Source organism: Pelophylax lessonae (genome assembly GCF_965119305.1).
Source record: "Pelophylax lessonae genome assembly, chromosome: 7".
Taxonomy (NCBI): Eukaryota; Metazoa; Chordata; class Amphibia; order Anura; family Ranidae; genus Pelophylax; species Pelophylax lessonae.
The window spans coordinates 122,101,868-122,126,942 of NC_138774.1; the positions used below are offsets into that span (position 1 = coordinate 122,101,868).

General features: G+C 44.5%; 1 protein-coding gene across 1 annotated transcript in view; it reads right to left on the minus strand.

Annotated features, from left to right (window-relative positions):
• The window catches only part of LOC309560532 (uncharacterized protein), a gene marked incomplete at both ends in the record, with an annotated part of 42,550 nt that extends 17,475 nt beyond the window's left edge, over positions 1-25,075 (minus strand). The window contains 2 exons of the mRNA XM_082264162.1: positions 18,049-18,143; positions 25,003-25,075. Of these exons, the coding sequence (XP_082120288.1) occupies positions 18,049-18,143; positions 25,003-25,075 (168 nt within the window). The remainder of the gene's footprint in view (positions 1-18,048; positions 18,144-25,002) is intronic.

Below are 25,075 nucleotides of genomic sequence, written 5' to 3' on the forward strand. Positions count from 1 at the left end.
CTCACTCATTGGAGCGCTGAGCTGTGGAGGGGCAGGAAAGGCCGGCTCAGGGTCTTAGTAGCTTGCTGAGAGGCTGAGCTGGGTGTCGGTCCAGGCACTTGGAGGAACCCGACTCCATGGTTGTGATGACACGGTGCCTGGACCGACATCTGTGACGTCAGCAGAGAGCGGACTTCAGCCCGCTCTCTGCTGAAAATGGGTCACAGGAGTGCAGAACGAACAGCACTCCTGTGATTCATAAGAGATGTACAACTTCAACAAGGGATGAATTTTAGAGATGTTACGGAGGAAGTTATGGAGGTGAAGTCTACAAATTTTTGACAACAATTGGATTTGGGGCTGAAAGGACAGGCTCAGAGTCTAGGATTATACTTAGTACTTCGGTATGAGGAGAGGGATTGATGGTTGCATTATTCACCTTGATGAAAAAGTCATGGAGAGGGGCACATGCAGGGGGAAATATTATCAGCTCGGTTTTAGAGAGAAACTTCGCCCACTGAGACTGCTATAAGCCCTGGTGCGCTATTGGCCAGGTTTCCTCCACTGTCCAAAAAGAGCCCTCATTGGATACAGTGGGGAGACTCCCCAAACTCAACAGACCACACCTGGAAACATAAGACAGCCTAACTGTGTGATCAGGCCCCCCTGATAAGCAGACAGGGCCAATGTATACTTTTCCTAGCACCTACCTAGGAGGGTGCTACAAATAGTTTGTGGCCTGATTCTGCATTTAGTTAGAGGAGCAAGTGCATCCAGTGAAGATGGGAGTGGACTGTTGTAGACAGAGGTGGCCAGGTCAGGACAGGAATCAGAATCTTGAAGCCAGGTATCAGTCTTAGCAAGTGTGTTAAAGCACTGGGAGATAAAAAGTGATCACATAATCCCTGTTTTCAGCTGTATAAGAGGCTTAGAGAGGTGGGTGTGGAGAAGTAGCAGTACACTGATCTTTCCTGTGAATGGCTCTGCAGGGGGGCATGTCAGCACAAGTCTTTGCCATTGAAGGACAGGCAGGCTGTACTCCTAGCACAGCCAGAAAACTGACCACGCTGGGAAAGATGTGCTTCTATGCCTAGCCTGGTCATTTTGAAATAGGAAAGCAGGGGGACTGGCAGGATCACCAGGTATTTCACACAAAGGAAGCAAAACAAAGAGAACAGGGTACTTTTTATCACAAGTACATAGTACAACAGGCACATATCCGGAATTTGAAATATAACATATTCTTTAAATAAGTTTAGCAAGCTTTGATGAGCAGTATGATGGCATATCATCTCATAAATCACAACATAGTAAATTGGAGAAATATGACCTGTAATTGGATGCTGCAGGTTACAGCTTCACTGTAATAGCCTTAGTACATGGCCTACATTGGGATATACTGTAATGGAAGACCACTGTCTGTAAAAATGGGAATGATACAACTAATGTCCAATTCAGCTGTCATAAATGGATTTCAACTTTCCATTTTAATTTTTTTTTTTTTTAATAATCTTTATTTAGCAAATTTGTAAAATTACAAAAACACACAGTGCAAAAAGAGGAACCAAACTAAGTTCTAAACAGTACAGCAAAAAAGAAAGAGGCATCACCAACACAGATGTAGATTAATGAACATAGACATAAATTGGAGAGACATTTCTGTTGGTATGAAGAGGGTGCCATTCGGCCAGACAAAGGTTAAACCTCATAATCATATGTCCGTCTCATCTACCCGGCATGCCCCCCGAAGGAGTACTCTCCAGGAGGCCAGGCAGAATGGAGACCAGAGTCAAGTGTACACAAACATCTACATCATAAATCATGTTAGAATAAAACAAGAAAAGGCCTCAGTAGTGTAGCGGGGTTAAACATGCCTAAAGACACTGTTTGATATGTGGGAAGGAACTAGGCTCCCTCTAGTGGTAGCTGCATGGAATTTCCCGGGCTGTGACTTCCTTTTCACAAGATGAAGAAACTACATCTCCCAGGCTGCTTTGCAAGATCCAGGGTGCACGGCTGCACCGCACGGCACTATGGGGGAAGTTATTTAAAGGAAGAGAGAAGCGCGCGAAGGGGGCGCCTTTCTGCGCTGGACTCTGAGGAACCAGTGAGCGAGAGTGAAGGACTGATGCTGGATATTGGGCAAAAGCCTCTTAGCCTGGAGGGACGACGTGGAACCGTCCCATCTTAAGCACGAGGCACATTCCTGGAGGTCATACTGCTGTTTGCAGAGACCGGAAGTCATCCGCCAGAAGGACCTCGTGCGGCTGGCATATAGCCACAGGACTGAGACCGCAGTGGAAGCGCGCGAAGGAGAAAACTTCTGTTGGTGAGAGGGCACATGCCCAATAACTGACTTTATCTGCCGAAGAGATAGTTTTATCTACAGATAGCGGTAGCGCAACAGGAGGTGATAAAACCCCGGGGTTTATCAGCATACTTTCTCAGGAGACTCATAGACAAACAGTAAGGTCTGTAAAGGAGTCGCCAGAGGTTTATCTCTCTCGCAGAAGTTATTGCTCAGTTACGCAGACACCCCACGGTGACAACTAACAGCTCGTTGTTTCTCTCTCTCTTGATCTTTATTCCTAATCTGGATTACAAATGAGCTCGCTTCAATAACCTTGCTAGCGAAGATCAACAAGAAAGAAGAGAACCCTGGGGGGGGGGGACTCAGATAGGCCTACCTACCTGGTACTGTGTCTAGCCTTAATGCAGGAGGAGTGTGGGGGTATTCTTTTACCTTTTTAAAGCTGTTTTAAATACCCTTTTATGGACTTGTATTGTATTGTATTGTATTGTATCTCCCCTATTCAATTTGATATATAGTAAACTAAGTTTGGTTAATTACAATCCTGTGCATTGTTCCATTGTGTCACCCAGAAGGACTACCATTCAAGAAGGTAACAAGGTATTGTTGCATAGTGAAGTATTGTATTCCAATCTGTGTATCCATTTGATAGTCCAGTCCTATTCTGGGTCAGTTGTGCCTGAGGAGGGATCGAGCCAATTTGATTGGGTTGTTAGGCAGGGTGTAGACCCAATAATATAATCAGCAGCTCCTGCGGGGGTGGTGCTACACGTGGGGGCTCGTCCGGGATTTCTACAGTCCTGCAACACAACCCTCTCAGCCATAGAATCCCCTCCCACGCAGAAATGGATCCTGTCGCTGCTGCTGAGTGGTGCAAGGAAGAGAATGTCATAGTGGAAAATGGCCTGGTGGTTGAAATCAAGGGAGAAGCCTGGACTGAAGAAAAGCTCCTCCCTGTTTTGAGGGCACTATCCACAGACAGGAAATTCCGGGTGATTGACATGAAAACTGACACCACTGTCCCACACACGTATGCACTGTGTGAGTGGAGGAAGGGGGTCCCTGATTATTTCAACGGAAACAGTGTAAAAACTACTGACCAAACAGAACTTTTCCTGATACATCCAGGAGTTCCTATTGCGGGTCCCTCATCCACCACCCCTGGGGTATCCAGCCAAGAAAAAGGTGTCCAAGAAGGGCATCCTGAGTCATCACCTTTGTCGACTTTTAGCTCAGAACTGTGTGCTGTTCTTGGGGAGATTGTGGCAAAATGTAGTAGGGACTCCTCGAGCTATCTGATGACTGGATATAGGAAGCTCCGGACATTCTCTGGGAAACAGCCTGTGCCTTCAGCAGAAGATGGGTTCGAAGAGTGGTTAGATACCGCCACTCAGGCTTTGGAGGAATGGGAGGTACCAGAACAGCACAAGAAGCAGAGAATCACAGAGAGTTTAAGGGGACCTGCATTAGAGGCTGTACGTAATCTAAAGCTTAGCAAGAAGAACTGCACTGCACAGGATTATTTGGACATTCTGCAAGATGTGTTTGGTCGGACGGAGAACGCGGCTGAACTTCTCTACCAGTTGGACCACTGTTATCAAGAAGAGGGGGAGAAGTTGTCCGAATTCATTAAACGTCTGGATAGGATTATCCACCAGATTCTGTTAAAGAAAGGAATAGACCCCCGGAAAATAGATGAGACTCGTGCACGACAGGTTCTGAAAGGGGCTCAACCTTTAGATCCCATTGCCATACTGTTACGAACTCGTCGAGATGGCGGCATTCTAGAATACCCCAACCTGATTCGAATGGTCAGAGAGGAAGAGGTCATGTTGGACAACAAGAAGAAAAGTCGGCAGTTTGACTCAACTGCCCGGGTTGGAGTGATAAGTGTGGAAGAGGGTGACTCTCAAGTTGAACTCCTAAAGACCCAAGTGTCTCAGTTGATAGAAATGGTGTCCATCCTGACTGGTCAGGTATCCACTCTACCCAAGGGGAGTATATCGGAGAGGCCAGATGAACCTGTTAGTCTCAGCACAGATCCAGAGCCACGGCCTGCAAGATTGTTAACTTGTTTCAACTGCGGGGGAGTTGGGCATGTTAGAAGGGTATGTCCCAGCTCAGGAAAGGTTGCCACGAAACCTCGCGAGCCAGCGGGAAACTTCAGAGGACACCGGTGAAGGAGTCAACCGGGTGTCCGCCAGTTTTAAGGGACTCCAGGAGTGGTGCAGGATCAGGGAAACCGAGTCAGGGGGTCAGGCCCAAATACAACATCCCCAGTTCTAGACTCCGGGTTACTGAGGGAAGGAAAATCAATGCACACCGGGTTCAGCGGGGGCCCAGATCAAGGAAGAAAAAGGAGAAGAGGGCCAGGGTACAGAGGGCTGAATCAGACAACAAGGCTACATCAAGAGAATTCCCAACTAACTTGGTCGGGCCCTCCCCAGTGGTCTCGGTTCAGGTAGAAGGAATTTACGCAAGAGCCCTCCTTGACACAGGGGCCCAGGTGACTCTTTTGTATAGAGACTTCTATGATAAATATCTTACCCATCTACCTTTGCAGAAGTTGGAAGATCTGGAGATATGGGGTATTGGGACCCAAAGTTTTCCCTATGACGGGTATCTGCCAATCAAGTTGACCTTTGATCCATCAGTGGCTGGTGAAGCGGAAACCTTCGACACCTTAGCGGTGGTCTGTCCTCGTCCACCAGGGGCCAACAAAAGCTCTCTCATCGTAGGAACAAACACTGACCTGGTAAGGCGCCTTCTGATACAACTGGTCCAGGGACAAGATGCTCAGGCGCCAAGGATCCATCCCATGCTACGGCAGGCCTACCAACGATTAGTGTTGGAGCTAGAGACCCCCGCAGAAGGAGTTGGACGACTCTGGAAGCTGGACAGATCGGAAAAGGTCTTACAGCCAGGAGAGGTGGCCTGTTTTAAGGCTTCTGTTAAACTCACATGGCAACAGCCGGGTCCTTTCATTATCTTTGAATCAGGTCAAAAGGAGAGACAGAGAGGGATAGAAGTGATCCCTGAGGTGATCCCTTTGAAGGTGTTACAGGAAAACCGTGGAAGGGTTTTAGTGAGTGTCAGAAACACCTCTATTACACCGGTGAAGGTACCGGCCAGAGTGCTCCTGGGCCAAGTCAACCCGGCTACCCCAGTTGCCCCCATTGATTTCAAAGAAAAGGAACAGGGTGAAGCGGTTATAGAGGAGCTCTGCTCTGGAAACGCTGCCCTCCCGCCGGAATGGGTGAAGAGGGCCAAGGCACAACTTGCTCGATGGAGGGAAATATTCTCTAAGGACGAGTTTGACGTGGGATGTGCCAGGAGCGCCACTCATAAGATCCGCCTGAGTGAGGACAAGCCTTTCAGGGAGAGAGTCCGGCGAGTCCCCTTAGGTGACTTAGAAGATCTACGTCAACAGCTGGCAGAGCTCAAAAAGATCGGGATTATCCGAGAATCCAGGAGCCCGTATGCTTCCCCGATAGTGGTAGTCCGGAAGAAAAATGGATCTTTGAGGCTTTGTATCGACTACCGAACGCTGAACAGAAGAACCATCCCAGACCAGTATACCACTCCTCGAATCGAAGATGCCCTACAGAGTCTGTCAGGGGCGAAGTGGTTCAGTGTGATGGACTTAAAGAGTGGGTATTATCAGATCCCCATGCACCCTGAAGATCGGGAGAAAACAGCCTTCATCACCCCTGTGGGGTTCTTTGAGTTCAATCGCATGCCTCAGGGGTTGTCCGGGGCCCCTGCTACCTTCCAAAGGCTGATGGAGAGGACCGTTGGAGATATGAATTTGATAGAGGTACTGGTATACTTGGATGATGTTATCGTGTTTGGCAGAACTTTGGAAGAACATGAGGAGAGGTTGGAAAAGGTCTTGAAGAGGCTACATGAAGAAGGTCTGAAACTTTCTCCTGAGAAGTGCCAATTCTATCAGTCCTCGGTCCATTACCTGGGCCATATCGTGTCTGAAGAAGGGGTGGCCACTGACCCGGACAAGCTGGATGCTGTTGCTTCCTGGCCGAGACCCACAAATGTGACCGAACTCCGGTCATTCTTGGGCTTTTGCTCCTATTACAGGAGGTTTGTGGAGGGGTTCGCCCAGATTGCCCGACCCCTTAAATGAGCTCCTGAAGAATGAAGAAGATGATGTCCCTGAGTTGGTAAAGCCGGCGAAGTCCACCATGGGCCCCCGGAAGGCTAAGGAATCCATCCAGGATCAGTGGACCCCGGAATGCGAAGGGGCCTTTGTCCAGCTGAAGGAAACCCTAACCACTGCCCCTGTGTTGGCCTATGCGGACCCCACAAAACCATATGAACTGCATGTTGATGCCAGCCGAGATGGGCTGGGGGGGGTACTTTATCAGGAGCATGAGGGTCATCTGCGACCTGTTGCCTATGTGAGCAGAAGCCTACTGCCTGCTGAAAGGAATTATCCTACTCACAAACTTGAATTCTTGGCCTTGAAGTGGGCAGTGGTTGACAAATTGAAAGACTACCTGTACGGAGCTGAATTCATTGTCAAGACAGATAATAATCCCCTCACCTATCTGTTGACTACGGCCAAGCTGGATGCAACAGGACATCGATGGTTGGCTGCCCTCTCTAGCTTCAATTTTAGCCTGAAGTATCGGCCAGGAATCGGAAATAGGGATGCAGATGCCCTATCCAGAAGGTTGCATGTTCCACAGGAACCTGCGGAAGAATGGACTCATTTGGCTCCAGAAGGGGTGCGTGCCCTATATCAGGGAACTGAATTTCGATCCCGAGGAGGGTCAAGAGCAGAAGAGATTGGGGTTTCGGCTATCGGAGTACCCAAATGCTACTGCCAGGTGACCCAGGTTGAAGGGGAGGGTTTGCCCCGGCTGTCCAAAAGGGACTTGCGGAAGGAGCAGTTGGAAGACCCTTTGGGAAAACTTCTCTTGGAAGCCTTGGAGATCCAGAGCCCTGAGTTGCTTCTAACTGACTCCCCTCAGGGGGCCCGTCTGTTACATAGAGAGTGGACCCGGTTACAGATCAGAGAAGGAGTGGCCTACCGGAGAGGTCCATCTGAAGATCAGGAGGAGAAGTGGCAACTGTTCTTACCAGCTAAATACAGAGAGGGAGTTCTGGCCACTCTTCATGATAATCATGGCCATCTGGGGCCCGAAAGAACCTTTCAGCTTGTCAGGGACAGGTTCTACTGGCCTTGTATGAGGGCCGAAGTTGAAGGATACTGTCATTCTTGTGTCCGGTGTATACAGAGGAAGACTCTGCCACGTCAAGCAGCCCCAATGGGCCATCTACAAAGTCAGGGACCCATGGAGCTGGTGTGCATTGATTTCCTTTGCTTAGAGCCTGATCTGAGTGGCCAGGGGAATGTCCTTGTGGTAACAGACCATTTTACCAGATATGCTCAAGCATTCCCAACAAGGGATCAGAAGGCCTCAACGGTAGCCAAAGTTCTTGTAGAGAAGTTCTTTGTACATTATGGGTTACCACAACGCCTCCATTCTGATCAGGGAAGGGACTTTGAAAGCAGACTGATCAAGAGACTGTTAGATATGTTAGGCATTCAAAAGACTAGAACCACTCCCTACCATCCACAGGGGGATGCCCAGCCTGAACGATTTAACAGGACTCTTTTGGATATGTTGGGGACTTTGAGCTCAGAGAAGAAACAGCATTGGGGCAAGCACGTAGCTGCCATTGTGCATGCCTACAACAGCACTGTCAGTGATGCTACTGGATATTCCCCTTATCGGCTGATGTTTGGAAGGGAGGCTCGGTTGCCAGTGGATTTGGCCTTTGGCATTTCGCCTGATCATACCTCTTCAGCATCGCATAGAGGATATGTGGACCGACTGCGGAAGAGTCTGAAAGCGGCCTATGACAAGGCTCAGGCCACATCTGATCAACGTGGACTGCGGAATAAAAAAAATTTCGACCTAAAAGTTCGGATCCATGACCTGCAACCAGGGGACAGGGTTTTGTTGAGAAACTTGGGTGTCCCGGGAAAACACAAGTTGGCAGACCGCTGGAAGTCCCAACCTTATGTTATCTGCAAGCAACTGCCAAACCTTCCTGTGTACTAAATTCGGCCTGAAGGAAGTGTGGGTCCATTGAAGGCTTGGCATCGGAACCATTTGCTGCCTCTCTCTGAAGCGGTTCGTATGCCCCCTGTGGAAGACTTGTCAGAGGCCCCTTCGACTTCTCGCCGGTCCAGACCAGTTACCAGATCTCAGACGACGCTCCCAGATGAGGGAGAGGGAAGTTCTCCATCTGAAGATTTGGAAGATGAAGAGGAGGTAAACGACTGGTTGTGGTCATCTCAGTTGCCAGAACCCACACCTGCCTCCCTGTCTTCATCTGACTTGGCTGATAGAGGAGCCCTTCGGGCAGAAGCCCCTGAATTCATACCCTTTCATATGCTTCCAGAAGAAGCAGCTGAGGATGAAGATCCTGAGGAGGAGGTTGCACCCTTCTCTGAAGAAGAACTGACCTCTCTTGAACCATCAGGTTCCTCTGTGTTGGAACATGAGGAGGTGGACATTGAAGAATCCTCAGAAGTGCCTGATCCTAGTACCTCTGAGAGCATGCCTCCACGGGAACAGAGGGAAAGGAGAGTCATTCACCCACCTAAGAGACTGACCTATGATCAATTGGGTGAATGTTCGGAAGAAGCTGTTTTTACCTCCAAAAGATCTCCTGACCAGCCTAGTTCCTCCACTGTAGATTTGGTGGGGGACAACCCTAGCTCACCCCCAGGCACAACTGTACAAGCCACCCAAGTTTTGGGGGGTCTGTGAGAGATCATGAGAACAAAGTATTGAAGTAGAAGACGTTTGCATTTAAGTTTGTACATAAGGATATTGGGTTTGGCCATTATAATAAGCACAGTTTTTGATGTTCACAATTTGGTTTACTTTGTGAGTTAATGTTTGCGCACATTTTGTTGCTCTGACCTCACTATATGTTTTTTCTCTTTCTCACCTTTTGATGTTTTTTTTTTCAACACAAACTTTAAGATGTAAGTGTTTAAGAAATTTCAAATGCACATGTGCTGTTTAAAGGAGCACTATATAAAAAAGCACTAGAAATCAGCACTATATTAACACTGTAGAAATCACTTATTTGCTTATTAATTGCACTTTATCGTTTTACTGTTGCACTGCTATCAGAATACAAAATTGGATATATTCAGATTGACTTATTTCAGCAAAATGTTAATGTTTTTGTTGTATAATGCCAACCTATGCACTAGGGTACATACTGTTGACCTCTTTGGGGACCAAAGTTTCTCAAGTGGGGGGAGTGTGTAGCGGGGTTAAACATGCCTAAAGACACTGTTTGATATGTGGGAAGGAACTAGGCTCCCTCTAGTGGTAGCTGCATGGAATTTCCCGGGCTGTGACTTCCTTTTCACAAGATGAAGAAACTACATCTCCCAGGCTGCTTTGCAAGATCCAGGGTGCACGGCTGCACCGCACGGCACTATGGGGGAAGTTATTTAAAGGAAGAGAGAAGCGCGCGAAGGGGGCGCCTTTCTGCGCTGGACTCTGAGGAACCAGTGAGCGAGAGTGAAGGACTGATGCTGGATATTGGGCAAAAGCCTCTTAGCCTGGAGGGACGACGTGGAACCGTCCCATCTTAAGCACGAGGCACATTCCTGGAGGTCATACTGCTGTTTGCAGAGACCGGAAGTCATCCGCCAGAAGGACCTCGCGCGGCTGGCATATAGCCACAGGACTGAGACCGCAGTGGAAGCGCGCGAAGGAGAAAACTTCTGTTGGTGAGAGGGCACATGCCCAATAACTGACTTTATCTGCCGAAGAGATAGTTTTATCTACAGATAGCGGTAGCGCAACAGGAGGTGATAAAACCCCGGGGTTTATCAGCATACTTTCTCAGGAGACTCATAGACAAACAGTAAGGTCTGTAAAGGAGTCGCCAGAGGTTTATCTCTCTCGCAGAAGTTATTGCTCAGTTACGCAGACACCCCACGGTGACAACTAACAGCTCGTTGTTTCTCTCTCTCTTGATCTTTATTCCTAATCTGGATTACAAATGAGCTCGCTTCAATAACCTTGCTAGCGAAGATCAACAAGAAAGAAGAGAACCCTGGGGGGGGGACTCAGATAGGCCTACCTACCTGGTACTGTGTCTAGCCTTAATGCAGGAGGAGTGTGGGGGTATTCTTTTACCTTTTTAAAGCTGTTTTAAATACCCTTTTATGGACTTGTATTGTATTGTATCTCCCCTATTCAATTTGATATATAGTAAACTAAGTTTGGTTAATTACAATCCTGTGCGTTGTTCCATTGTGTCACCCAGAAGGACTACCATTCAAGAAGGTAACAAGGTATTGTTGCATAGTGAAGTATTGTATTCCAATCTGTGTATCCATTTGATAGTCCAGTCCTATTCTGGGTCAGTTGTGCCTGAGGAGGGATCGAGCCAATTTGATTGGGTTGTTAGGCAGGGTGTAGACCCAATAATATAATCAGCAGCTCCTGCGGGGGTGGTGCTACAGTAGGAAGAGGGAAAGAAAAAGTGGGAAGGTGAGATGGACAGCTCCCAACGGAGCTAGTAAGAGAAAGAGAGAAGGATGGGAAGGAGAAGGGGGGAGAGAACAGACAAAGGAAAAACCTGGAGTAAACAGGGGTAATAAGGAGAAGGCACCCCATCAGAGAGACACACTACCCAAGATTGGTCACATGTCCCCAATGCAAGACCCGTAAGCTAATTATCCGGAATCTCTTTAGAGTAATACATCCATCCAGTCCGAGTATCTTTAAAGCGGTCCTGCTTACCCTGAGAGGTCAGAACCCACCGTTCTGCCTCCATCACCATTTCCATTTTAAATTTTAATATGAATTTGTACATTTGTAAAATAGTGTCAATGGTCTTTATTGTAAAGCAATTCATTAGACGATTATCACTGTTTATTATAAAAAGTGCAACTTTGTTTTATAGAAGTTACAGGAGATCTAATCTTTAGTGTTAAGTCTACATTAAAATCATCTCCCGCGGACTCTGTAGTGTTTGTGCACAATGTTCAATAAAGTTGTTTGATATAAAAAAAAAAGATAATCTCCCGCAAAACCTTTTCTTGGGGTCAGCACCAGGCAAAACTTTTTGTGTTTTAGTTAGAATGTTGAAGGCATCTTGTCTCGGTCAGTGTGTTAAAGCTCTTTGTGTCTCCATTTGGGGAATTTCTATTTACTCCCTGTTTGTTTGACAAGTGTTAGAAAAAAGAGGGGGTTAAAGCAGAACTCTAAGAAAAACAAAAATCTTCCCTTGCAGAGGGGATGCCCCTGCATTGCAAGGGTTAAATGCTTGTTTATGTCTAGGGTACTGGAGAAAGCATTTTTTCTTATCTGATCCCTGCTCTCTCCCTCTAGACTGTAAGACCAGTGCCCACAGCCTTCAATGGAGATAAGGAAATAGGGAGAAGTAGACCCTTTGTTTAATTTTATTGCTGTCTGTGCCAATGTTCTGGATACCCCCCTCACTCTTTCCATTGTAAACAAAACTGAAAAATATTTTTTAACTGGAGTTCCATTTTATTAGTTAGTCAGACTGAAAGGAGGCAGCTTAGAGACTGTATATAAATGTGGTTGTAGCACGCTGCCACCTATTGATTAGGAAATTACAGGGTGCAGCTGCTGAAATCACCAAACGTGTTCCCACATCCACAATAAATCAATATTAAAATGTGTGATTGTGCTATCTCTAAATCAGCATAAAAATAATAACTAGAAAGTTAAGGAAATCTACAAGATTAGGCAGAAAGAGGCCAAGCAGGTTATAAGAACTTCTAAAGCGCAGGCAGAAGAAAAACTAGCTCAGTCTATGAAAAAGGGGGATAAGACATTCTTCAGATATATAAATGAAAAAAGTAAATTAAAACAAGGAATAACTAAATTAAAAACAAAGGACGAAAGGTATGTAGAAGAGAATAAAGGGCTAGCCGACTGCCTTAATGAATACTTCTGTTCAGTTTTTACAGAAGAAAAAGAAGGAGAAGGACCTCCACTTGAAAGGATGACTAATGAATCGTTTGATGCATGTGTCTTTACAGAGGAAGACGTTCTAAGATTGCTGTCTAAAGTGAAGACAAATAAGTCACAGGGTCCTGATGAGATACACCCAAAATTATTAAAAGAGCTTAGTGGTGAGCTGGCAAAACCATTAACAGATTTATTTAACCAATCATTAGTAACAGGAGTCGTCCCGGAAGATTGGAAATTGGCAAATGTCGTGCCCATTCACAAGAAAGGTAGTAGGGAGGAATCGAGCAACTATAGACCAGTGAGTCTGACATCAATAGTAGGCAAATTAATGGAAACCCTATTAAAGGATAGGATTGTGGAACATCTTAAATCCCATGGATTGCAAGACGAAAAACAACATGGGTTTACTTCAGGGAGATCATGTCAAACAAATCTTATAGATTTTTTTGACTGGGTGACTAAAATAATAGAGGTGGAGGTGCAGTAGACATTGCATATCTAGATTTTAGTAAGGCTTTTGACACTGTCCCACATAGAAGACTTCTCAATAAACTGCAGTCATTGAGCATGGACTCCCATATTGTTGAGTGGATTAGGCAGTGGCTGAGTGACAGACAACAGAGGGTTGTAGTCAATGGAAAACATTCAGAACAAGGTCATGTTACCAGTGGGGTACCTCAGGGATCTGTACTGGGACCAATTTTGTTTAATATCTTCATAAGCGATATTGCAAAAGGCTTCGATGGTAAGGTTTGTCTTTTTGCTGATGACACAAAGATATGTAACAGGGTTGATGTTCCTGGAGGGAAACGCCAAATGGAAAAGGACTTAGGAAAACTAGAAGAATGGTCAGAACTCTGGCAACTGAAATTTAATGTGGAAAAGTGCAAGATAATGCACCTGGGGCGTAAAAACCCAAGGGCAGAATATAGAATATTTGACACAGTCCTGACCTCGGTATCTGAGGAAAGGGATTTAGGAGTAATTATTTCAGAAGACTTAAAGGTGGGAAGACAATGTAATAGAGCAGTACGAAATGCCAGCAGAATGCTTGGATGTATAGGGAGAGGTATAAGCAGTAGAAAGAGAGAAGTGCTTATGCCGCTGTACAGAACACTGGTGAGACCTCACTTGGAGTATTGTGCGCAGTACTGGAGGCCATATCTCCAGAAGGATATAGATACTCTAGAGAGAGTTCAGAGAAGAGCTACTAAACTAGTACATGGATTGCAGGAAAAAAACTTACCAGGAAAGGTTAAAGGACCTTAACATGTATAGCTTGGAAGAAAGAAGAGACAGAGGGGATATGATAGAAACTTTTAAATACATAAAGGGAATCAACTCGGAAAAGGAGGAGAGCATATTTAAAAGAAGAAAAACTACCACAAGAGGACACAGTTTTAAATTAGAGGGGCAAAGGTTTAAAAGTAATATGAGGAAGTATTACTTTACTGAGAGAGTAGTGGATGCATGGAATAACCTTCCTGCAGAAGTGGTAGCTGCAAATACAGTGAAGGAGTTTAAGCATGCATGGGATAGGCATAAGGCTATCCTTCATATAAGATAGGGCCAGGGACTATTCATAGGATTCAGATTTATTGGGCAGACTAGATGGGCCAAATGGTTCTTATCTGCCGACACATTCTATGTTTCTATGTAAAGTGACAAAAAAATGACTAAATAGGTAAGTGTTTCCCATATATAAAGTGCCAGTGCAAATTAAATCCATAAACAAACATATAATGCAAAAAAGGCCAGCGCAATAAATAATAAAGGTGAAGTTCAAGCTCACCTCCTTTATAGACCCCTAAGGGTCAACAAAGCATAAACGCTGGTCAATCTGATGAGGCAAACTCTGGTGTTCAGGTTCCTTTAAGAATGATGTAATTCCCTCTCCAAGATGGCTTCACACAGCTCACACATAGGTCATAGGCAACAAATAGAAAAAACAGCTTCCAATAGTGCAGTACCTGGGTTATTAGGATCAACACATCACACAGCACCCACTTCATAAAATGCACTCACATTTATTAGGTAAAAAACAAGCATATAAAAAAATCCAGCTTCTCGCGTGATCCAGTGAAAACTCCCTCCACAAGGCTCAACCTCTACGCGTTACACCACCAACGCACGTGGCTTCATCTGGAGGGAAACCGAGCGGCAGTGGCGGGGTATAATTATAGAATAAGACATTAGTAATGGCTGTGTATCCACTCCCAGTTCACGCATGCGCGGCTTTCCATGCAATTGCGCATGAGCGCAAAAATTTGCGATTGCGTAATTGCCATTATTTTTGGTTTGAATGGATGGATTGGATATATGAATTTAATTTGCACTGGTACTTTATATATATGAAACACCTATTTAGTCATTTTTCTTGTCACCTTTTAGTTATTATTTTTAAGTTGATTTAGCGGCAGCGCAATCACGCATTTTAATGTAGGCTAGAGACTGTAAAATTTCAAATCTCAAAGCTGCAAAATGCAAGTCCTGTAGAATGTCATGTAACCTAAAACAAGCATAATGGGTCAAGTGATCTGCGCATTGTGGCTGCCAAGATCAACAAAGTCTTTATTCTCTTTCATTGAAGAATCAATATCAGCACCTTATTGCAGACTGCTGCAGCTTCAGGACACCTAACCAGGGCTAGAGTGCTGCAAGACCTGATGTTTGCAGCTCAGAGATAAGTGCATGATAATTGTATGGTCCCTAGTACTACTAGTATTTCCTCCAGGCTGCATTATCTAATAAAGCAGACCTAACCTAACAGTTTAGCAATTTTGAGTGAGGTGGAGTCACATCCTCCACTACATTTTTATTGCTGTTTGAAAACATGTGAAATGTGAAAATAAAAACCTGTGCTTAGAGTGCCAAAAAATTAATATTTTTTTTTTAAAAAAAGTGATCTCCGACAGCAGCGCTCACTGGTATTTAAATGCAATTAGGCCAAAACATATAAAATAAAAAAACAGTTGCGCTGTCTCTTTAACATAATAACAAATAAAGTGGCAATAGAAATAAATACCACGAAAGGTATAAAGGGCATATTAAAGTGCATACAAGATGAAAGTGCAGGTGAAAAATATCAAACGTTGGCAAACAAAGTACGGTAATACTAAACATAGAGTAAAAATAAAGCGTAATGAAAAAGTGTTCATCAAATAAGCATATCATCATAAGCTGTATGTGTCTTCAGTGTCACAACTTCTGTGCCTGAGCACTGAGTACAAATTTTGATGGTACACTTATTTGATGGAACCTTTTCATTACGTCCTATTTTTACACAATTGAAGCACTATATGTTTATTATTACTTTGACTGCAAATTTTTGATATTTTCCACCTGCAGTTAGATCTTGTATGCGCTTTAATATGCCCTTTTTATACCTTCAATGGTATTTATTCGTACTGACATATTATTACTTATTGTGTTAAAGGGGCAGCACAACACATTTTTTAATTTATTAGCATGGTCATGACAGGCAAAATTTGGCTGATAAACCATGTTACCATTGTCACCAGTTATACTTTCTTTCTATGCCAAGTAGAGTGTTGCACACATGCTCTATTCTCTGTTTCCCATGCCATTGAGGAGGCAACTTCTAGCTGCTGCCTCGGCTTGTGAGAGCCACGTGTTACTCCGATCCATGGTTCAGTCTTACTGCTTGCCTTTAGTGACTTGGTCACCTCTGCCCAACTGGTCCATGGTTGCTTCCGAGGAGCTGGAATTGTGAATACTTTGCCTCTTATCTTGAGTTATATGGCCTAGCCATCTTGCAGTGCAACATGTTTAATTCTAGACACAGGCGAGCCAGTCCTGTTGTACCGGGTGACTCTGGCTCACACTCCACTAATGGTTTTGGTGCTGCCTGCAGCGCGTCTGCTAAGGTGATTGACACTGGCAACCTGTAATTTTGCCATCTGCTAGAGTCTATACCTTCTTCAGAGTCTTAGCTAGCTACTTCTGGTGTTTTCCTCAACTCTAGCCAAAGAGGACCTCACTGCAGTCACGCAGGGTTTTTGGTGCCAAGTAGTACTTATGTTTGCTGACTTTTACTGCAGAGACCTTAAGCACACTTCAGCTCCTTCTCTTCAGAATCTTTATCTGCAGATCTTCTTGCAGCCTTAGCGATGTCTAAAGCCTAGTACACAGACATGACCTGAATGTCGGGGCAACATCGGCCTGTTCAATGAAAACTGTGACCACTACAGTTAATACAGCATTAAGGATAATGATCCCAATGGAACCTAAACAATGTGTGATAGAAATACTTGATTCCATCACTCAAGATAGGTTTTTGAGGGAGGCAGCAGCAAGGGCCCTATTTCAGGCCCGTATACTTATACTTAGGCACTGGATTTCACCTGAACATATAAGATGTGGCTTGAGCAGATGGGCAACACTCTGCGCATGGAAAAGTGTATATACCAATATAGAGGCTCCCCATCTAAATTCCTTAAATTCCTTGGCTCCGACGGATATGGTACTAGAGAGACTAATACTTTAGGCCTTGTGCCTATTATTTGTACCCACAATTTAGTGATGAAGATACACTTTTTAAAGAATCCTCCTCCTTCCTGAGTGGCTGTGATGAAAAATGAGAGATACTGTTGAGTACAATGCTATCTATGCCTGATCACGTGCCTATCTATGCCTGATTATGTATAATACTTACTTAAAGCAGAGTACCGGGCAGAAATTTTTTTTTTACCTAAAAATACCCCTGGGACAGTCAGGGCTAATGCATTTAAGCAATGATAGCCTCTGAACTGTCCCCTGTTTCACTTACCTATAAGAAGAAGTACTTACCTTGAAAATGTCTTGTCCAGCTCTGCCATCTCAAGTGTGGGCAGCTGAAGCTGGAGCGTCCCTCCTCATGTCCTCCTTGGTGATGTTGGAGTCCCAGAATGCCCTGCTTGTCACTTCCGGGGCAGGTGCGTCATCCCTGAACAGCTTCTGGGCATGCCGTGCCCGAATGGTGTGTCTGCACCGGAAGTAACGAGTGACTCCGGTGCAGGCGCATTGACTCCTGGGATCGATGACGCTCATCATCCAGGAGTTAATGCAAAGGAGGAAGTGACGTTGGGGGCCGCGGCCGCAGAGGGAGGAAGTGGAAGGAAGGTAAGTTAATTTTCTGAAAAAATAAGGTAAGTGAAGCAAAAAGAAATTAATAACTATCCAATTCTTTGTCAGGTTATTTTATGCTAACAGAAAATGCAAAGTTGAAAAATAGGCCGGAACTCCGCTTTAATGGAGCTTTTTCGTTTAGCTTCTAGTTCTTATTTTATGTATCACTATGAACTTGACTAATATTTGTAACTGTGTGTGACTTCCCAATAAAAATTCTACTTGATTTAAAAAAAAAAAAAAAGAAGTGGTTAACAATATAAAATAAATAGTAGGGCTGGAGTGATACATATTTGACTTTTGGGTGGATCGCTAAAGACTTTACACATGAGTTTTCATCTCGTTGAATTCATCTTGTTTATTATTTTTAAAGTTCTTTTATGTAAACTCTAGCTTTACGGTAGTGCCCCTTTAACATTGCATTCCATATCCTGAACAAACAAATTGTTCTCAACAAACCCTGTACTTTGGCAAGTACAGAATCTGATGTCCATGAAAGACACGTAAATGTTTATAAGAGTTATCAACCCTTCCTTTCTGACCTGAGAATAGAGCATATGTGTTGTTGAGGGCCTCTGCTCCTGACTAGCAGGGATATTTGCAATGTAAAATACCACTCACCATCGCCAACCATAGTATCTTCTTCCTAGGCACAGCTTTTTCCTGTTTCCTGAAATGAACACACTTACGTATATGAACATAGTCTTCTCTATAACCTGTAAAGAAAAGATCTGCACACAAACTCAAAATTTAGAATTCTTCTCCATGTCCTTTCCCTGTTCCTTTATAAGACAACATTGTTCTGGTAGCCTTTATTTTGTTGTTTCGATATTATGGTCTTTGTATATCTTTTATGACCACATGCCCATTGAGCGCTATTGTTATTATGTTACATTCTGCAATCTTTTCAATAAAAATATTGAACAAGAAAATTTAGAAATCTTCTGTATCCTTAACAATCTAACTATATTCAATGAAAAATAAAATATTACGCTGTACGATAAACAAACTGCTTGGTGAGCATATGAATAACAAATAAAATACCAAGCTTATTTTAAGCTGAACCATAGGAACATATAACTATAGGAAGAACTATGGGTAGAATACACCAAATAGGTCAGAAATGCATTTTATAAAAAAAAACACTGGTGTATGTACTTGAATTTATCACAATATACACTGATCAGCAATAACATCATGACCACCCACCATAACCTGTTGAGGCATGAATTCTGCTGGATCTTTGAATACTTGTTGTTGTATCTGGCACAAAGCTCTCAGTAGCAGATCCTTTAAGTTCTGTAAGTTGTGAGGTGGGGCCTCCATGGATCGAATTAATTTTTTCAGCACATCCCACAGATGCTCAATTGGATTGAGATCTGAAGAATTTGGAAGCCAGGTCAACACCTCAAACTCAATGTTGTGTTTTTCAAACCATTCTTCAATTTATCAGACCAGGCCACCTTCTTCTATCGTTCAGTAGTCCAGTTTTGATGCTTACATGCCTATTGTAGGCATTTTTGGCTGTGGACATAGGTTACCATGTGAACCATGACCAGTTTGCGGCTAAGTAGCCCCATGCTCAACAAACACTGTGTGTTTTGTTACCTTTTAATTGCTAACCACTATTTATTTTTTCCAGCAATCTGACGTCCCTTCACCCCCGCCACCTAGGGTTGCCACCTCATCCCTTTAAAACAGAACATATGTTAATTACACAGCTTCTGAGGCTAATTTAGATTTCAATAGATTTTTTATTTGGTTTAAGTGCAAGTTAAACATACATAAGAAAACAATGGAAGAGCATCTGTCATGAAATACAACAGCATAGTGCTAGAAGGAGATCAAGGGACCCAGCCCCCGAGGGAACACATAACAAAAGCGCTTCCCGCTAAGCAACATATAGCCAACTATGTCCCATACCGAGGCGGTCCGAGTCTGGCCCAGGCCCGCCCCCCCCCCCCCGTGCCCCAAAAAGGGGGGGGAGCAACTGCCCAGGCCCCAACCCACCGCCACACGACCGGCCCTGGGACATCAAAGCGACCTCAGGGATGCGCCAAATGCAAGATATAACAATGAATAACAATTAGGCCGCAGTAAGTGGTGCTGACAAGTTTAGAAAGGTCCCCAGAGGACCATGTCTGTCGGGTGACAGAGAAACAAATAAAAAGAGGGGTATAGAAAGAAATAGGAAAGGAAGGAAAAGAAGGCAGAAAGAAGCGGAAAAGGGGAAGGAAGGGAGGAGATGGGGTCCAGGATCAGTAGGGGGGATTGGTGTCCAGATCCGCCGCAGGGGGGCAGAGCAGTAGCGGTAGGCTACTCATGCAGAAATTATCAAGGGAATATCTACAAGTCACCGAGGTCCCGCCACCAGTGTTGCCAACCCCCCGGAGTGAAATTTACTGGCAGAACGTCCAAAATTTACGGACGGCACCAATTTTTTACTGGCACTGCAAAAATGTACATAAAATAGCCGTTTTCAGTGCTAAACTGTGCAAATATGAATAATTAAACTATAAACATGTAGATAGTGCTATTAGCAATGAGTTTAAGTTAAACAAAAGTCAGTGCCCACTTATATTATTGTATTCTCTCCCCCTTACATCAGTGACCCCCCCCCCCCATCAGACTGGTCTGGCGGCGCTGTCACTGACCTCCCCTCAGGTGCACTGTGCAGGGCTCAGTCAGACGGCTCTGGTCTCCACTCCGCAGGCCGGGGCCCCACACATCTAACTTCTCCCGTGACCCCCATCCCGGCGGCGCTCTCACTCTTGACTCCTCTCCAGACTCGACTGCAGACACGATAAAAGAAAAGAGATGGTTAGAGACTGCGGGCATTGAACAGGAGGTGGTCAGAGACTGCGGACATTGAACAGGAGGTGGTCAGAGACTGCGGGCATTGAACAGGAGGTGGTCAGAGACTGCGGACATTGAACAGGAGGTGGTCAGAGACTGCGGACATTGAACAGGAGGTGGTCAGAGACTGCGGACATTGAACAGGAGGTGGTCAGAGACTGCGGACATTGAACAGGAGGTGGTCAGAGACTGCGGACATTGAACAGGAGGTGGTCAAAGACTGCGAACATGATACAGGAGGTGGTCAGAGACTGCGGACATGGAAGTGCCCTCCTCACCCCTCACAGTAGTTTTTTCCTATGTCCCCCTTCATATTAGCACATCAGTGTCCCTTTCACCTCTCCATAGCCATATCAGTGACAATACTGCAGAGTGAAGCTGTGACACTGCCTGTGGAGAGGTGAAGGGGGCACAGGAGCAGGACACTGATGTCCTCTGCCCCCTGACTCATCTCTCTACTCCAGTCTGCTCTGCTAGCTGTCGGAGGCTCGGAGCCCCACTCACCAGTCCTCTTCTCTTCTGTGTGCTTCTGCGGGTGGTTGGCTGCCTCTGCTGTCAGTCTGTTGCTCTGTCCACTCCACCATCTGTCCAGACTCCAGCCAGCTGCATCTTCTAGTATCCACACAGGGCCAGGGCCAGGCACAGGCACAGTTCTTCAGACTCCACTCCACTCCACCACACCACACTGTCCCTAGCCGGCGCCTGGCGGCCGGTGTAGTTGAAAAAATCGGCAGTACATCGCCCGGCGGGAAAACTTAAATGACGGTGGGGGCGGAGGCAGGCCGTGGTCACGATCATCTGACACAGCTCCGTCCATTGGGCATGTGTCAGGTGCAGAGACTGAGTCAGGGGAGGCTGTGATTGGCCGAGACGCGTCACGCGCAGCGCTTGGTGTGCGAGAGAGGGAGGGGGGAAGCTGGGGCTGACGTCACACGGTCTCTGCGAGAGAAGAGAAGAGAACTCGGCTCGCTTCGGGGATCTCCGAGTCCGGAACAGCGCGCCGCGCACGCGCAGTTCTAACCTTGCCGCCGTAGATTTACTGGCACTTTTCTCCTGCTACGGGCATTTACGGGCAGGAGAAAAGTGCCTTGATTTTACGGGCTGTCCGTAAATCTACGGGCGGTTGGCAACACTGCCCGCCACTGAGGCTAATTTAAAGTTTAATTGCCCCCTTAATCAGCCACAGAGCCTGTGTAAATAATATGTGTTTGGTTTTAAAGGGGTGGGATGGCAACCCTAAGGTCAGCTGCTGCAACTCTCTCTCGGGTTCTCCCATTCCATCCCAGACCCGAGAGACCAGCAGCGTGTCCACTGGCTGGCCAGATAGCCAAGCAAAGCCAGGATCAGCTTTGATTGACTGTCCGTAATAGTAAATTGAAAGTGATGATATGACATCACTTCCGATTTACTCTGAAACAATCAGCGCCATTTAAAAAAAAATCACAGATCTTGGTGTTTTGAATGCTTTTAGGTGAAGGGACGGATTTGGGATCTTGTTGACCCCAGATCTCTCCACAAAGAGTACCTGTCATGTGCCTATTGCTGTCACAAGGATGTTTACATTCCGTGTAACAGCAAAAAAAGTGATAAAAAAAAATGTAAAGCAACAGTATAAAAATATAAATTAAATAAACTGATAATTTAAAAAAAAAGTAAAGTGTACCCGTCCTCCGGTGCTCGTGTGCAAAGGCGAATGCACGCGTCAGTCCAGCATGCACACAAACATCAATCGCCCCATACATGTGTGGTATCACCGCAATTGTTGGATCATGGGCAGTAATTCTAGCACCAGACCTGCTCTGTAAATGTAAAGTGGTAACCTGTGAAGGCTTTTAAAGCGCTACCTATGAATAGTAAAATTTATATCATGTGTCACCATTGCACAGGCATGCGTAATTTAAAGCATGACATGTTTGGTATCTATTTCCTTGGTGTAACATCATCATATATTTTACAAAAAAATTGGGTTATGTATTGTGTTTTTTTGCATTAAAAAAATTGTGTTTGAAAAACCACTGCGCAAACACGGGTAGTGACATAAAAAAATTGCAAAACCCACCAATGTATTCTCTAGGGCCTCTGCTTTAAAAATATATATATATATATATATATATATATAATGTTTGGGGGTTCTAAGTAAGATTCTAGCAAAAAATACTGATTGCTACATGTAAACAAAAAGTGCCACAAAGGCCCAGACTGAAGGTGCTTAAGGACCTAGGTGCACTGTCTGGCAAAGGTGCCTAGATCATAGAACTATCTGAACAGAATTACATAATACTTTTGTCTGGGAAATCAATTAACATATTTCAACAATACTGTATATTCAGCTTTAAAGTAAGCCCTGCCATGGCACAAAAAAACTTTTTGATAATCTACCACATAAAATGGGACTGAGCAATAGGTTTGATCTCACTGCCCAAAAAACACACACCAAACTATTTTTGAGGAATACAGTAGGAAAAAGCATAACCCATAAATTTATGGTGAGGAAGGAAAACATTAACAATAAAAAGACCTCCACCGAACCAGTATTGAACAGTAGAACACTAAAACGGGGTAGGGCCTCCTTTTGCTCTCAAAGCAGCCATCCCACAAACATTCCTTTGAGATTCTGATCCATGTTGATATGATTTCACAATGTGCATGGCTTGTTGAGGGGGCACTTGAAAAAAGAAGAAGCAGACAGCTCCAGCGGGGGGACTACAGAAGAGGAGGTAAGGGACCGCTTTGAGCAATACCATTGCACAAAGCAGGTAAGTATAATATCTGTACCTAGGTGTTTTGCTTAGAATGGAGAGTGAGAGAAATACCAGCTGCAGCAGCTCTCTGCAAATATCACTAGGATTGGTGAGCTGCTGCTAGAGAGAAAGAGACTAAGCCCTTTAGGAACTGACCATACAGCCATCCACTAGCCTTATTTCTGCCCCTAGGATTGACTAGGACTATTCTCATGTGCACCAGTGGTACAATAGGGCTCCAACGCTTGCCGTATGAATCGTTAGGACTAAAGACTACCCCTTTACAGCTGCTGCTCTACCTTTACCTATTGTTTATGCTAAGAAGTACCTCTCAGGGAAATTGCACCATATCCCAGCCATTCTCCCATAGTGTACTAGAGTCTAGACTAAATATAGTATTATTATTCACATTGCATTTAATGCTTATATGCACTGTTTATTGCTGGCTTTGCTGATTTGTATGTTGATTCCAGTCTAGTGGTAACAGAACTCTAGTCTAAGTTACTTTGGCATAGTGATTATACTGTCTAGCAGACTGTGCCTGGTATGCTCATTTATGCTCAAACCACCATGTATTCATACCCATACCAACACATTGAGTTGAATTCACCACTAAACAGTCTTGTGTCTATTTCCTGATATTAATTCACAGTCGATTTAACCACTTCAACTCCAGAAGATCTACCCCCCTTCATGACCAGGCCATTTTTTGCGATACGGCACTGCGTTATTTTAACCGACAATGGCTCAGTCGTGCCACGCTGTACCCAAAAAAAAATGTATGTTCTTTTTTTCCCCACAAATAGAGCTTTCTTTTGGTGGTTTTTGATCACCTCTGTGTTTTTTATTTTTTTCACTATAAACATAAAAATACACATATTTTGAAAAAAAAAAAAAAAAAAACAATGATTTTTACTTTCTGCTCTAAAATGTATTCAATAATAATGTAAAAAATCATATTTTTTCATTGATTCAGGCCAATATGTATTCTGCTACATTTTTTGGTAAAAAAAAAAATGGATTTTTGTAAAATCTTACCGTAAAATCCTTTTCTCTTAAGCTCATTGACAGACGTAGTCCTCGTTGATTCAACACAACTCGGGTTATGCTGCCCTCTACAGGAGTAGGACTAGACAGGAAAGAAAACATTCTGGCCACACCTTAGGGGCAGTCCCAGAGGGTATATCCTCTCTCTCTCTGCTACAGCAAATCAGTTATGTCACAAAGCAGTGTTTAGAGAATTTAACCCAACCCAACTTAAAACAGAGGGGCGGGTACTACGTCTGTCAATGAGCTTAAGAGAAAAGGATTTTAAGGTAAGATTTTACAAAAATCCATTTTTCTCTGTCGCTCATTGACAGACGTAGTCCTCGTTGATTCAACACAACTCGGGACGTCCCAAAGCAGTACCACAAATGAGGGGTGGGAAAATGGAAATCAAATCCAATCTAGAAGGCCCAACCGGTGCCAACTAGAAGTTTTCAATGCTCATCAATCAAAGATGAGACTCAACAGAAAATTCCAACAGAAAAAAACCCGGTCTCCTCAAATTGCGGCCTGCAAAACCTTGCGGCCAAATGAGGCATCCGCCGATGCCATCACATCAATCTTATAAAATTTTGTAAAGGTATGTACCAACGACCAGGTGGCCGTCTCCGTGATCACAAAAAGTGAATCCGTCTTACGGAACGATTGCCACATAATCAGCTATTTAAATAACTGCTGCATGAATGAGTGGGTGTACAGGTGTTCCTCATAAATTGCTAGTAGTAGTGTAGTATGTGGCACATTATTTAGGCCCCATTCACACCTGTGCAACACAACACATTCAACATGGTCAGTCCTCATTTTCAGATAGAGCAGGTAATACTTATGACATCAAACAGTTTATAACCTGCTCTTCTGAATATGTTATTTACCTACTCAAATGCCCTTGAAAGCTCCTGAATGTGGGGCACACTATACGTACTTTACGTACACATGTGGGTGAACATCGCCGCCTCATACAGAAGGGTTGCCCGAAACAGTGTTTTAGTCACTTTCAGATCCAT